The sequence below is a fragment of the Oncorhynchus tshawytscha genome, unplaced genomic scaffold, assembly GCF_018296145.1.
Source record: "Oncorhynchus tshawytscha isolate Ot180627B unplaced genomic scaffold, Otsh_v2.0 Un_contig_11592_pilon_pilon, whole genome shotgun sequence".
NCBI lineage: Eukaryota > Metazoa > Chordata > Actinopteri > Salmoniformes > Salmonidae > Oncorhynchus > Oncorhynchus tshawytscha.
Window position 1 is genome coordinate 2,828 of NW_024607424.1, and position 14,875 is coordinate 17,702.

The following is a 14,875-nucleotide window of genomic DNA, read 5'->3' on the forward strand; positions in this document are numbered from 1 at the left end:
GTTAACTGTGGTGTGGTAACTGTGGTGTGTTAACTGTGGTGTGGTAACTATGCTGTGTGTAAACTGTGGTGCGTTAACTATGCTGTGAGTAAACTGTGGTGCGTTAACTATGCTGTGTGTTAACTGTGGTGTGGTAACTATGCTGTGAGTAAACTGTGGTGTGGTAACTATGCTGTGAGTAAACTGTGGTGCGTTAACTATGCTGTGAGTAAACTGTGGTGCGTTAACTATGCTGTGTGTAAACTGTGGTGCGTTAACTATGCTGTGAGTAAACTGTGGTGCGTTAACTATGCTGTGTGTAAACTGTGGTGCGTTAACTATGCTGTGAGTAAACTGTGGTGCGTTAACTATGCTGTGTGTAAACTGTGGTGCGTTAACTATGCTGTGAGTAAACTGTGGTGCGTTAACTATGCTGTGAGTAAACTGTGGTGCGTTAACTATGCTGTGAGTAAACTGTGGTGCGTTAACTATGCTGTGAGTAAACTGTGGTGCGTTAACTATGCTGTGAGTAAACTGTGGTGCGTTAACTATGCTGTGAGTAAACTGTGGTGCGTTAACTATGCTGTGAGTAAACTGTGGTGCGTTAACTATGCTGTGAGTAAACTGTGGTGTGCTAACTATGCTGTGTGTAAACTGTGATGCGGTAACTATGCTGTGTGTAAACTGTGGTGTGTTCTGTGTTGTTCCAGACTACTGGTGTTTGGAGGACCTCTACAGGGAGCTGGTCAGGGTGTATGTTGAGGCCATGGTGTCTCTCCAGGGTCGCCCTCCTGACCCAGCCACTGTGGAGGGATGTGCTCACCTCAAACCCAACAACTTCCTGCTTGCCTGGCACACGCCCTTCAATGAGAAAGGTCAGAGGTCACAACAGATGTGTGAGGTCTGATGGTGACATGGTTTAGTAGGGTTCAGTTCAACCTGCACATGTGCAGTCTCTCTCTTTGTCTCTCCATATGGTCATTGTCCTGATGGGTTCTCTCCATGTGGTCAATGTTCTGGTGGGTTCTCTCCATGTGGTCGTTGTTCTGGTGGGTTCTCTCCATGTGGTCAATGTTCTGGTGGGTTCTCTCCATGTGGTCGTTGTTCTGACGGGTTCTCTCCATGTGGTCAATGTTCTGGTGGGTTCTCTCCATGTGGTCGTTGTTCTGACGGGTTCTCTCCATGTGGTCAAAGTTCTGGTGGGTTCTCTCCATGTGGTCATTGTCCTGATGGGTTCTCTCCAAGTGGTCAATGTTCTGACGGGTTCTCTCCATGTGGTCATTGTCCTGACGGGTTCTCTCCATGTGGTCATTGTTCTGATGGGTTCTCTCCATATGGTCATTGTTCTGACGGGTTCTCTCCATGTGGTCATTGTTCTGACGGGTTCTCTCCATGTGGTCGTTGTTCTGACGGGTTCTCTCCAGGTTCTGGGTTTGGAGCAGCCACCAAGGCCATGTGTGTGGGGATGAAGTACTGGCAGCCTGAGAGGCTAGACAACCTAGTGGAGGTCAGCATTGAGATGGGGCGCATGACCCACAACCACCCTACAGGTACCATACACCATGACCCACAACCACCCTACAGGTACCATGACCCACAACCACCCTACAGGTACCATGACCCACAACCACCCTACAGGTACCATGACCGACAACCACACTACAGGTACCATACATCATGACCCACAACCACCCTACAGGTACCATACATCATGACCCACAACCACCCTACAGGTACCATACATCATGACCCACAACCACCCTACAGGTACCATGACCCACAACCACCCTACAGGTACCATGACCCACAACCACCCTACAGGTACCATGACCGACAACCACACTACAGGTACCATACATCATGACCCACAACCACCCTACAGGTACCATACATCATGACCCACAACCACCCTACAGGTACCATGACCCACAACCACCCTACAGGTACCATACACCATGACCCACAACCACCCTACAGGTACCATATACATGACCCACAACCACCATACAGGTACCATGACCCACAACCACCCTACAGGTACCATACACCATGACCCACAACCACCCTACAGGTACCATATACCATGACCCACAACCCCTACAGGTACCATACACCATGACCCACAACCACCCTACAGGTACCATACATCATGACCCACAACCACCCTACAGGTACCATACATCATGACCCACAACCACCCTACAGGTACCATACACCATGACCCACAACCACCCTACAGGTACCATGACCCACAACCACCCCACAGGTACCATACACCATGACCCACAACCACCCTACAGGTCCCATACACCATGACCCACAACTACCCTACAGGTACCATACACCATGACCCACAACCACCCTACAGGTACCATGACCCACAACCACCCCACAGGTACCATACACCATGACCCACAACCACCCTACAGGTACCATATACCATGACCCACAACCACCCTACAGGTACCATATATACAGTATACCATGACCCACAACCACCCTACAGGTACCATACACCATGACCCACAACCACCCTACAGGTACCATACACCAGGACCCACAACCACCCTACAAGTACCATACACCATGACCCACAACCACCCTACAGGTACCATACACCAGGACCCACAACCACCCTACAAGTACCATACACCATGACCCACAACCACCCTACAGGTACCATATACCATGACCCACAACCCCCTACAGGCACCATACCCCAGGACCCACAACCACCCTACAAGTACCATATACCATGACCCACAACCCCTACAGGTACCATACACCATGACCCACAACCACCCTACAGGTACCATATACCATGACCCACAACCCCCTACAGGTACCATACCCCAGGACCCACAACCACCCTACAAGTACCATACACCATGACCCACAACCCCCTACAGGTACCATATACCATGACCCACAACCCCTACAGGTACCATACACCAGGACCCACAACCACCCTACAGGTACCATATACCATGACCCACAACCCCCCTACAGGTACCATACACCATGACCCACAACCACCCTACAGGTACCATAGGCTAGACATTATAGTATAGCCTGCTATTTAACTAGCCTGGTCCTACATCTGTTTGTGCTGTCTTGCTCTAGTGATTAGCCTGGGGACGAGGTTAGTGTCTTACCAACTCCTATAGGCAAGACAACAGCAACAGGTCTGGGAGCAGGTTCACTGGGTTTACCATCTATAATGACATGATAGTGACCTGGCTGATTCCAACAGGTTTCCTGGGCTCTCTGACCACGGCTCTGTTTGCATCGTACGCGGTGCAGGGTAAACCGCTGGTGACCTGGGGTCGCGACCTCATGAAGGTCATCCCCAAGGCCGAGGAGTACTGTAAGAAGACCATACGCCACATGGCAGGTGTGTGTGTGTGTGTGTGTGACTATGTGTGTGTGTCTGTGTGTGTGTGTGTGTGAGTCTGTGTGTGTGAAAAATAGACTGTGTGTGTGTGACTATGTCTGTCTGTGTGTGTGTGTGTGTGTGTGTGTGTGTGTGTGTGTGTGTGTGTGTGTGTGTGTGTGTGTGTGTGTGTGTGTGTGTGTGTGTGTGTGTGTGTGTGTGTGTGTGTGTGTGTGTGTGTGTGTGTGTGTGTGTGTGTGTGTGTCTGTGTGATTAAATGGTACCATACCAGGATACCACGGTGTATGTTGTGTCCACTGCAGAGTACCAGGAGAAGTGGTTCTACTTTGAGGCTAAGTGGCAGTTCTACCTGGAGGAGAGAGGCGTGGAGGAGGAGGGGCAGAACAAGCCCCTGTTTCCTGACACCTACAACGCTGAGGAGACAGACAAGGTCATCCATTGGTTCCATTCTACCTGGAAAACTGGATATTTAAAGATATTTAACAGATGTATTTAACTCAGGTGTGTTCTCCTCTCTACAGGTGTATAAGTATTTAACTCAGGTGTGTTCTCCTCTCTACAGGTGTAGAAGTATTTAACTCAGGTGTGTTCTCCTCTCTACAGGTGTAGAAGTATTTAACTCAGGTGTGTTCTCCTCTCTACAGGTGTAGATGTATTTAACTCAGGTGTGTTCTCCTCTCTACAGGTGTAGAAGTATTTAACTCAGGTGTGTTCTCCTCTCTCCAGGTGTAGAAGTATTTAACTCAGGTGTGTTCTCCTCTCTCCAGGTGTAGAAGTATCCTTAACTCAGGTGTGTTCTCCTCTCTACAGGTGTAGAAGTATTTAACTCAGGTGTGTTCTCCTCTCTCCAGGTGTAGAAGTATTTAACTCAGGTGTGTTCTCCTCTCTACAGGTGTAGAAGTATTTAACTCAGGTGTGTTCTCCTCTCTCCAGGTGTAGAAGTATTTAACTCAGGTGTGTTCTCCTCTCTCCAGGTGTAGATGTATTTAACTCAGGTGTGTTCTCCTCTCTCCAGGTGTAGAAGTATTTAACTCAGGTGTGTTCTCCTCTCTACAGGTGTAGAAGTATTTAACTCAGGTGTGTTCTCCTCTCTACAGGTGTAGAAGTATTTAACTCAGGTGTGTTCTCCTCTCTCCAGGTGTAGAAGTATTTAACTCAGGTGTGTTCTCCTCTCTCCAGGTGTAGATGTATTTAACTCAGGTGTGTTCTCCTCTCTACAGGTGTAGAAGTATTTAACTCAGGTGTGTTCTCCTCTCTCCAGGTGTAGAAGTATTTAACTCAGGTGTGTTCTCCTCTCTCCAGGTGTAGAAGTATTTAACTCAGGTGTGTTCTCCTCTCTACAGGTGTAGAAGTATTTAACTCAGGTGTGTTCTCCTCTCTACAGGTGTAGAAGTATTTAACTCAGGTGTGTTCTCCTCTCTCCAGGTGTAGAAGTATTTAACTCAGGTGTGTTCTCCTCTCTACAGGTGTAGAAGTATTTAACTCAGGTGTGTTCTCCTCTCTACAGGTGTAGAAGTATTTAACTCAGGTGTGTTCTCCTCTCTACAGGTGTAGAAGTATTTAACTCAGGTGTGTTCTCCTCTCTCCAGGTGTAGAAGTATTTAACTCAGGTGTGTTCTCCTCTCTACAGGTGTAGAAGTATTTAACTCAGGTGTGTTCTCCTCTCTACAGGTGTAGATGTATTTAACTCAGGTGTGTTCTCCTCTCTACAGGTGTAGAAGTATTTAACTCAGGTGTGTTCTCCTCTCTACAGGTGTAGAAGTATTTAACTCAGGTGTGTTCTCCTCTCTCCAGGTGTAGAAGTATTTAACTCAGGTGTGTTCTCCTCTCTCCAGGTGTAGAAGTATTTAACTCAGGTGTGTTCTCCTCTCTCCAGGTGTAGAAGTATTTAACTCAGGTGTGTTCTCCTCTCTCCAGGTGTAGAAGTATTTAACTCAGGTGTGTTCTCCTCTCTACAGGTGTAGAAGTATTTAACTCAGGTGTGTTCTCCTCTCTACAGGTGTAGAAGTATTTAACTCAGGTGTGTTCTCCTCTCTACAGGTGTAGAAGTATTTAACTCAGGTGTGTTCTCCTCTCTACAGGTGTAGAAGTATTTAACTCAGGTGTGTTCTCCTCTCTACAGGTGTAGAAGTATTTAACTCAGGTGTGTTCTCCTCTCTACAGGTGTAGAAGTATTTAACTCAGGTGTGTTCTCCTCTCTACAGGTGTAGAAGTATTTAACTCAGGTGTGTTCTCCTCTCTACAGGTGTAGATGTATTTAACTCAGGTGTGTTCTCCTCTACAGGTGTAGATGTATTTAACTCAGGTGTGTTCTCCTCTCTCCAGGTGTAGAAGTATTTAACTCAGGTGTGTTCTCCTCTCTACAGGTGTAGATGTATTTAACTCAGGTGTGTTCTCCTCTCTACAGGTGTAGATGTATTTAACTCAGGTGTGTTCTCCTCTCTACAGGTGTAGATGTATTTAACTCAGGTGTGTTCTCCTCTCTCCAGGTGTAGAAGTATTTAACTCAGGTGTGTTCTCCTCTCTACAGGTGTAGATGTATTTAACTCAGGTGTGTTCTCCTCTCTACAGGTGTAGAAGTATTTAACTCAGGTGTGTTCTCCTCTCTACAGGTGTAGAAGTATTTAACTCAGGTGTGTTCTCCTCTCTACAGGTGTAGAAGTATTTAACTCAGGTGTGTTCTCCTCTCTACAGGTGTAGAAGTATTTAACTCAGGTGTGTTCTCCTCTCTACAGGTGTAGATGTATTTAACTCAGGTGTGTTCTCCTCTCTCCAGGTGTAGAAGTATTTAACTCAGGTGTGTTCTCCTCTCTACAGGTGTAGAAGTATTTAACTCAGGTGTGTTCTCCTCTCTACAGGTGTAGATGTATTTAACTCAGGTGTGTTCTCCTCTCTACAGGTGTAGATGTATTTAACTCAGGTGTGTTCTCCTCTCTACAGGTGTAGATGTATTTAACTCAGGTGTGTTCTCCTCTCTACAGGTGTAGATGTATTTAACACAGGTGTAGAAGTATTTAACTCAGGTGTGTTCTCCTCTCTACAGGTGTAGAAGTATTTAACTCAGGTGTGTTCTCCTCTCTACAGGTGTAGATGTATTTAACTCAGGTGTGTTCTCCTCTCTACAGGTGTAGATGTATTTAACTCAGGTGTGTTCTCCTCTCTCCAGGTGTAGAAGTATTTAACTCAGGTGTGTTCTCCTCTCTCCAGGTGTATAAGTATTTAACTCAGGTGTGTTCTCCTCTCTACAGGTGTAGAAGTATTTAACTCAGGTGTGTTCTCCTCTCTCCAGGTGTAGATGTATTTAACTCAGGTGTGTTCTCCTCTCTACAGGTGTAGATTTATTTAACTCAGGTGTGTTCTCCTCTCTACAGGTGTAGATGTATTTAACTCAGGTGTGTTCTCCTCTCTACAGGTGTAGATGTATTTAACTCAGGTGTGTTCTCCTCTCTACAGGTGTAGATTTATTTAACTCAGGTGTGTTCTCCTCTCTCCAGGTGTAGAAGTATTTAACTCAGGTGTGTTCTCCTCTCTACAGGTGTAGAAGTATTTAACTCAGGTGTGTTCTCCTCTCTACAGGTGTAGAAGTATTTAACTCAGGTGTGTTCTCCTCTCTACAGGTGTAGAAGTATTTAACTCAGGTGTGTTCTCCTCTCTCCAGGTGTAGAAGTATTTAACTCAGGTGTGTTCTCCTCTCTACAGGTGTAGATGTATTTAACTCAGGTGTGTTCTCCTCTCTACAGGTGTAGAAGTATTTAACTCAGGTGTGTTCTCCTCTCTACAGGTGTAGAAGTATTTAACTCAGGTGTGTTCTCCTCTCTACAGGTGTAGAAGTATTTAACTCAGGTGTGTTCTCCTCTCTCCAGGTGTATAAGTATTTAACTCAGGTGTGTTCTCCTCTCTACAGGTGTAGAAGTATTTAACTCAGGTGTGTTCTCCTCTCTACAGGTGTAGAAGTATTTAACTCAGGTGTGTTCTCCTCTCTCCAGGTGTAGAAGTATTTAACTCAGGTGTGTTCTCCTCTCTACAGGTGTAGAAGTATTTAACTCAGGTGTGTTCTCCTCTCTACAGGTGTAGAAGTATTTAACTCAGGTGTGTTCTCCTCTCTACAGGTGTAGAAGTATTTAACTCAGGTGTGTTCTCCTCTCTACAGGTGTAGATGTATTTAATTTAACTCAGGCGTGTTCTCCTCTCTACAGGTGTAGAAGTATTTAACTCAGGTGTGTTCTCCTCTCTACAGGTGTAGAAGTATTTAACTCAGGTGTGTTCTCCTCTCTCCAGGTGTAGAAGTATTTAACTCAGGTGTGTTCTCCTCTCTACAGGTGTAGAAGTATTTAACTCAGGTGTGTTCTCCTCTCTCCAGGTGTAGAAGTATTTAACTCAGGTGTGTTCTCCTCTCTCCAGGTGTAGAAGTATTTAACTCAGGTGTGTTCTCCTCTCTCCAGGTGTAGAAGTATTTAACTCAGGTGTGTACTCCTCTCTACAGGTGTAGAAGTATTTAACTCAGGTGTGTTCTCCTCTCTACAGGTGTAGAAGTATTTAACTCAGGTGTGTTCTCCTCTCTCCAGGTGTAGAAGTATTTAACTCAGGTGTGTTCTCCTCTCTCCAGGTGTAGATGTATTAATTTAACTCAGGTGTGTTCTCCTCTCTACAGGTGTAGAAGTATTTAACTCAGGTGTGTTCTCCTCTCTCCAGGTGTAGAAGTATTTAACTCAGGTGTGTTCTCCTCTCTCCAGGTGTAGATGTATTAATTTAACTCAGGTGTGTTCTCCTCTCTACAGGTGTAGAAGTATTTAACTCAGGTGTGTTCTCCTCTCTCCAGGTGTAGATGTATTAATTTAACTCAGGCGTGTTCTCCTCTCTACAGGTGTAGAAGTATTTAACTCAGGTGTGTTAACTCAGGTGTGTTCTCCTCTCTACAGGTGTAGAAGTATTTAACTCAGGTGTGTTCTCCTCTCTACAGGTGTAGAAGTATTTAACTCAGGTGTGTTCTCCTCTCTCCAGGTGTAGAAGTATTTAACTCAGGTGTGTTCTCCTCTCTACAGGTGTAGAAGTATTTAACTCAGGTGTGTTCTCCTCTCTACAGGTGTAGAAGTATTTAACTCAGGTGTGTTCTCCTCTCTACAGGTGTAGAAGTATTTAACTCAGGTGTGTTCTCCTCTCTACAGGTGTAGATGTATTTAACTCAGGTGTGTTCTCCTCTCTACAGGTGTAGAAGTATTTAAACTCCAGTATTTAACTCAGGTGTGTTCTCCTCTCTACAGGTGTAGAAGTATTTAACTCAGGTGTGTTCTCCTCTCTACAGGTGTAGAAGTATTTAACTCAGGTGTGTTCTCCTCTCTACAGGTGTAGAAGTATTTAACTCAGGTGTGTTCTCCTCTCTCCAGGTGTAGAAGTATTTAACTCAGGTGTGTTCTCCTCTCTACAGGTGTAGATGTATTTAACTCAGGTGTGTTCTCCTCTCTACAGGTGTAGAAGTATTTAACTCAGGTGTGTTCTCCCTCTCAGGTGTAGAAGTATTTAACAGGTGTAGGTGAAGTATTTAACTCAGGTGTGTTCTCCTCTCTACAGGTGTAGAAGTATTTAACTCAGGTGTGTTCTCCTCTCTCCAGGTGTATAAGTATTTAACTCAGGTGTGTTCTCCTCTCTACAGGTGTAGAAGTATTTAACTCAGGTGTGTTCTCCTCTCTACAGGTGTAGAAGTATTTAACTCAGGTGTGTTCTCCTCTCTCCAGGTGTAGAAGTATTTAACTCAGGTGTGTTCTCCTCTCTACAGGTGTAGAAGTATTTAACTCAGGTGTGTTCTCCTCTCTACAGGTGTAGAAGTATTTAACTCAGGTGTGTTCTCCTCTCTACAGGTGTAGAAGTATTTAACTCAGGTGTGTTCTCCTCTCTACAGGTGTAGATGTATTTAACTCAACTACAGGTGTAGAAGTATTTAACTCAGGTGTGTTCTCCTCTCTACAGGTGTAGAAGTATTTAACTCAGGTGTGTTCTCCTCTCTACAGGTGTAGAAGTATTTAACTCAGGTGTGTTCTCCTCTCTACAGGTGTAGAAGTATTTAACTCAGGTGTGTTCTCCTCTCTACAGGTGTAGAAGTATTTAACTCAGGTGTGTTCTCCTCTCTCCAGGTGTAGAAGTATTTAACTCAGGTGTGTTCTCCTCTCTCCAGGTGTAGAAGTATTTAACTCAGGTGTGTTCTCCTCTCTACAGGTGTAGAAGTATTTAACTCAGGTGTGTTCTCCTCTCTACAGGTGTAGATGTATTTAACTCAGGTGTGTTCTCCTCTCTCCAGGTGTAGAAGTATTTAACTCAGGTGTGTTCTCCTCTCTCCAGGTGTAGATGTATTAATTTAACTCAGGCGTGTTCTCCTCTCTACAGGTGTAGAAGTATTTAACTCAGGTGTGTTCTCCTCTCTCCAGGTGTAGAAGTATTTAACTCAGGTGTGTTCTCCTCTCTCCAGGTGTAGATGTATTAATTTAACTCAGGCGTGTTCTCCTCTCTACAGGTGTAGAAGTATTTAACTCAGGTGTGTTCTCCTCTCTCCAGGTGTAGATGTATTATTTAACTCAGGTGTGTTCTCCTCTCTACAGGTGTAGAAGTATTTAACTCAGGTGTGTTCTCCTCTCTCCAGGTGTAGAAGTATTTAACTCAGGTGTGTTCTCCTCTCTCCAGGTGTAGATGTATTAATTTAACTCAGGTGTGTTCTCCTCTCTACAGGTGTAGAAGTATTTAACTCAGGTGTGTTCTCCTCTCTACAGGTGTAGAAGTATTTAACTCAGGTGTGTTCTCCTCTCTCCAGGTGTAGATGTATTAATTTAACTCAGGCGTGTTCTCCTCTCTACAGGTGTAGAAGTATTTAACTCAGGCGTGTTCTCCTCTCTACAGGTGTAGAAGTATTTAACTCAGGTGTGTTCTCCTCTCTACAGGTGTAGATGTATTTAACTCAGGTGTGTTCTCCTCTCTACAGGTGTAGAAGTATTTAACTCAGGTGTGTTCTCCTCTCTACAGGTGTAGAAGTATTTAACTCAGGTGTGTTCTCCTCTCTCCAGGTGTATAAGTATTTAACTCAGGTGTGTTCTCCTCTCTCCAGGTGTAGAAGTATTTAACTCAGGTGTGTTCTCCTCTCTCCAGGTGTATAAGCGCTGGAGCTCAGAAGGTCGGGCTGGACGGAGAGGTCATGATGCTCCCATGATAGCCTACGATGCTCTCCTGGCCTCAGGCTCCGACTGGACCCAGCTCTGCCGCCGCGCCATGTTCCACGGAGGTGGGCTGTGTGTGTGTGTGTGTGTGTGTGTGTGTGTGTGTGTGTGTGTGTGTGTGTGCATTGGTTTGTTGTCTGTGTAAGTAGTTTATATAAGAGTTGTGTGGGTAAGTGTGTGTGTGTTCTTGTTGTGTTTGTATATTTATTTGTGTGTGTGTATGTTGTGTGTCCTTGCCATTAGTATCTTCTCTGACCTTGTCATTGTGTCCCCCAGGGGAGAGCAGTGCCACAGGGCTGATAGCAGGCTGTCTGTACGGTCTCCTGTTCGGCCTGTCCCAGGTCCCTGAAGGGCTGCACCAGGATGTGGACCGACGCACGCGGCTGGAGGAGCTCGGAGCAGAACTGTACAAGGCAGCCTCTGCAGAGAGGAGCACAGAGAAGTAACAACACCACCCTGCCCACACCGCCCTCTTCTGGCCGACATAGGAACTACACATGAATGACTCCACCATGGCTGGCTACTGGCTGCTCACCTACCTACCTACCAAGTGGAGGCTGGTGGGAGGAGCTATAGGAAGACGGCTCATTGCAATGGCTGAAGGGGAATACATATGCTTGATACTGTTCCATTAATTCCATTCCAGCCATTACAATGAGCCTGTCCTTCTATATCTCCTCCTGCCAGCCTCCTCTGCTACCTACCCATCCCACAGCACTACAGCCCCCCTAGCCCGGCCTGTACCCTCCTCTCTGTCTCTCCACTGCTCCTGCTGGGGTCTCTGGAATAGTTCCTTTCCTGTTCCATAAAGTGTTTTGTTTCTAAAAAAAAAACTAAAGTCATTCATGTGGAACTGAATCAGAATCAGAATTGGAACTCCGAAACCGGATCTGTGATGTAACAATTCCATAGATTCCAGAGGCCCCAGGTGTTCTCATCTATAGATGAACGTGGATCAACTAACATCCCTACCTACTGTACACACACCAGTCCTGGGTTTAAAACATGTGATTGGAGACAAAGAAGACTGTCCTGTGTAAATGTGATTTAAACTTACAGGCTTGTTATTAGTCTGCCCCCCCCATATTGTATATGTTCCCTATATAAGTGCACTACTTTTGACCCGAACCCTATGTACCCAGGTCAAAGGTAGTGCTATTTGGGATCCACTCTTAGTCTGTTATTTGCACTCGTCTCATGTTTTGGTTTATTATTGTCTGCTGTGGATTCACCACGAGTGTCATGATAATAATCGTGTTATTATCAGATTAAAGTGAATATCTATATATTACCTCTGAGGTCCGCGTCTCTCTTTGCTACTGTCTTTATAATGCTGTAGAGGTCAGAGGTCAATCCTAACTAACACTGGTGACGTGTCCCAATGATACCTCCTTTCTGCTGAAGTGTGCACTCCACCACCATATTTCATATACCAGTCATTTCCTTTCAAATCAGTGAAGGGAAGTGAACAAGTGCACACTCTGGGAGGAAGGAGAGATAATTGGGACACCTCACTGTACCAGGACCCTAGAAACCACCATTCCTAGGAAACTATGCAATAGTCTGTTTCTCTCTCTTCTCTACTTACCCCCACTTCCCTGTTACAGACCAACTAAACAGTCCCTGTTATAGATCAACCTGTTATAGATCAACTAAACAGTCCCTGTTATAGATCAACTAAACAGTCCCTGTTATAGACCAACTAAACAGTCCCTGTTATAGATCAACTAAACAGTCCCTGTTACAGATCAACTAAACAGTCCCTGTTACACATCAACTACACAGTCCCTGTTACAGACCAACTAAACAGTCCCTGTTATAGATCAACTACACAGTCCCTGTTATAGACCAACTAAACAGTCCCTGTTATAGATCAACTACACAGTCCCTGTTATAGATCAACTACACAGTCCCTGTTATAGATCAACTAAACAGTCCCTGCTACACATCAACTAAACAGTCCCTGTTATAGATCAACCTGTTATAGATCAACCTGTTATAGATCAACTAAACAGTCCCTGTTATAGATCAACTAAACAGTCCCTGTTATAGATCAACCTGTTATAGATCAACCTGTTATAGATCAACTAAACAGTCCCTGTTACAGATCAACTACACAGTCCCTGTTATAGATCAACTAAACAGTCCCTGTTATAGATCAACTACACAGTCCCTGCTACAGATCAACCTGTTACACATCAACTAAACAGTCCCTGTTATAGATCAACTAAACAGTCCCTGTTAAACATCAACTACACAGTCCCTGTTATAGATCAACTACACAGTCCCTGCTACAGATCAACCTGTTACAGATCAACTAAACAGTCCCTGTTATAGATCAACTAAACAGTCCCTGTTATAGATCAACTAAACAGTCCCTGCTACAGATCAACCTGTTACACATCAACTAAACAGTCCCTGTTACAGATCAACTAAACAGTCCCTGCTACAGATCAACTAAACAGTCCCTGTTACACATCAATTCTACACTGCTAGAACATTCACTGGAAATCTAAATCATCTCTAAATCTGCTGCTATAGTACAGAGATGGTAGAGGTTATAGTACAGAGATGGTAGAGGTTATAGTAGTACAGAGATGGTAGAGGTTATAGTACAGAGATGGTAGAGGTTATAGTACAGAGATGGTAGAGGTTATAGTACAGAGATGGTAGAGGTTATAGTACAGAGATGGTAGAGGTTATAGTACAGAGATGGTAGAGGTTATAGTAGTACAGAGATGGTAGAGGTTATAGTACAGAGATGGTAGAGGTTATAGTAGTACAGAGATGGTAGAGGTTATAGTACAGAGATGGTAGAGGTTATAGTACAGAGATGGTAGAGGTTATAGTACAGAGATGGTAGAGGTTATAGTAGTACAGAGATGGTAGAGGTTATAGTACAGAGATGGTAGAGGTTATAGTATAGAGATGGTAGAGGTTATAGTACAGAGATGGTAGAGGTTATAGTACAGAGATGGTAGAGGTTATAGTAGTACAGAGATGGTAGAGGTTATAGTACAGAGATGGTAGAGGTTATAGTACAGAGATGGTAGAGGTTATAGTACAGAGATGGTAGAGGTTATAGTACAGAGATGGTAGAGGTTATAGTACAGAGATGGTAGAGGTTATAGTAGTACAGAGATGGTAGAGGTTATAGTACAGAGATGGTAGAGGTTATAGTACAGAGGTGGTAGAGGTTATAGTACAGAGATGGTTGAGGTTATTGTACAGCGATGGTAGAGGTTATAGTAGTACAGAGATGGTAGAGGTTATAGTAGTACAGAGATGGTAGAGGTTATAGTAGTACAGAGATGGTAGAGGTTATAGTACAGAGGTGGTAGAGGTTATAGTAGTACAGAGATGGTAGAGGTTATAGTAGTACAGAGATGGTAGAGGTTATAGTACAGAGGTGGTAGAGGTTATAGTAGTACAGAGATGGTAGAGGTTATAGTAGTACAGAGATGGTAGAGGTTATAGTACAGAGATGGTAGAGGTTATAGTACAGAGATGGTAGAGGTTATAGTACAGAGGTGGTAGAGGTTATAGTAGTACAGAGATGGTAGAGGTTATTGTACAGAGATGGTAGAGGTTATAGTAGTACAGAGATGGTAGAGGTTATAGTAGTACAGAGATGATAGAGGTTATAGTACAGAGATGGTAGAGGTTACAGTACAGAGATGGTAGAGGTTATAGTACAGAGATGGTAGAGGTTATAGTACAGAGATGGTAGAGATTATAGTACAGAGATGATAGAGGTTATAGTACAGAGATGGTAGAGGTTATAGTACAGAGGTGGTAGAGGTTATAGTAGTACAGAGATGGTAGAGGTTATAGTAGTACAGAGATGGTAGAGGTTATAGTACAGAGATGGTAGAGGTTATAGTACAGAGATGGTAGAGGTTACAGTACAGAGATGGTAGAGGTTATAGTACAGAGATGGTAGAGGTTATAGTACAGAGATGGTAGAGATTATAGTACAGAGATGATAGAGGTTATAGTACAGAGATGGTAGAGGTTATAGTACAGAGGTGGTAGAGGTTATAGTAGTACAGAGATGGTAGAGGTTATAGTAGTACAGAGATGGTAGAGGTTATAGTACAGAGATGGTAGAGGTTATAGTACAGAGATGGTAGAGGTTATAGTACAGAGATGGTAGAGGTTATAGTACAGAGATGGTAGAGGTTATAGTACAGAGGTGGTAGAGGTTATAGTACAGAGATGGTTGAGGTTATTGTACAGCGATGGTAGAGGTTATAGTACAGAGGTTATAGTACAGAGATGGTAGAGGTTATAGTACAGAGGT

The 14,875-nt window shown here is 44.2% G+C and overlaps 1 protein-coding gene across 1 annotated transcript; it reads left to right on the forward strand.

The window, feature by feature from the left end:
- Nucleotides 1–689: 689 nt before the first annotated feature.
- LOC121842523 (protein ADP-ribosylarginine hydrolase-like protein 1) lies at nt 690–11,863 on the forward strand (the record flags this gene model as incomplete). The annotated part of the gene is given in 6 exon segments (XM_042312446.1): nt 690–854; nt 1,404–1,529; nt 3,233–3,373; nt 3,676–3,803; nt 10,505–10,637; nt 10,849–11,863. Coding segments are annotated over 6 exon segments (863 nt in total), but the record flags the coding sequence as incomplete, so codon positions are not given.
- Nucleotides 11,864–14,875: the final 3,012 nt, after the last annotated feature.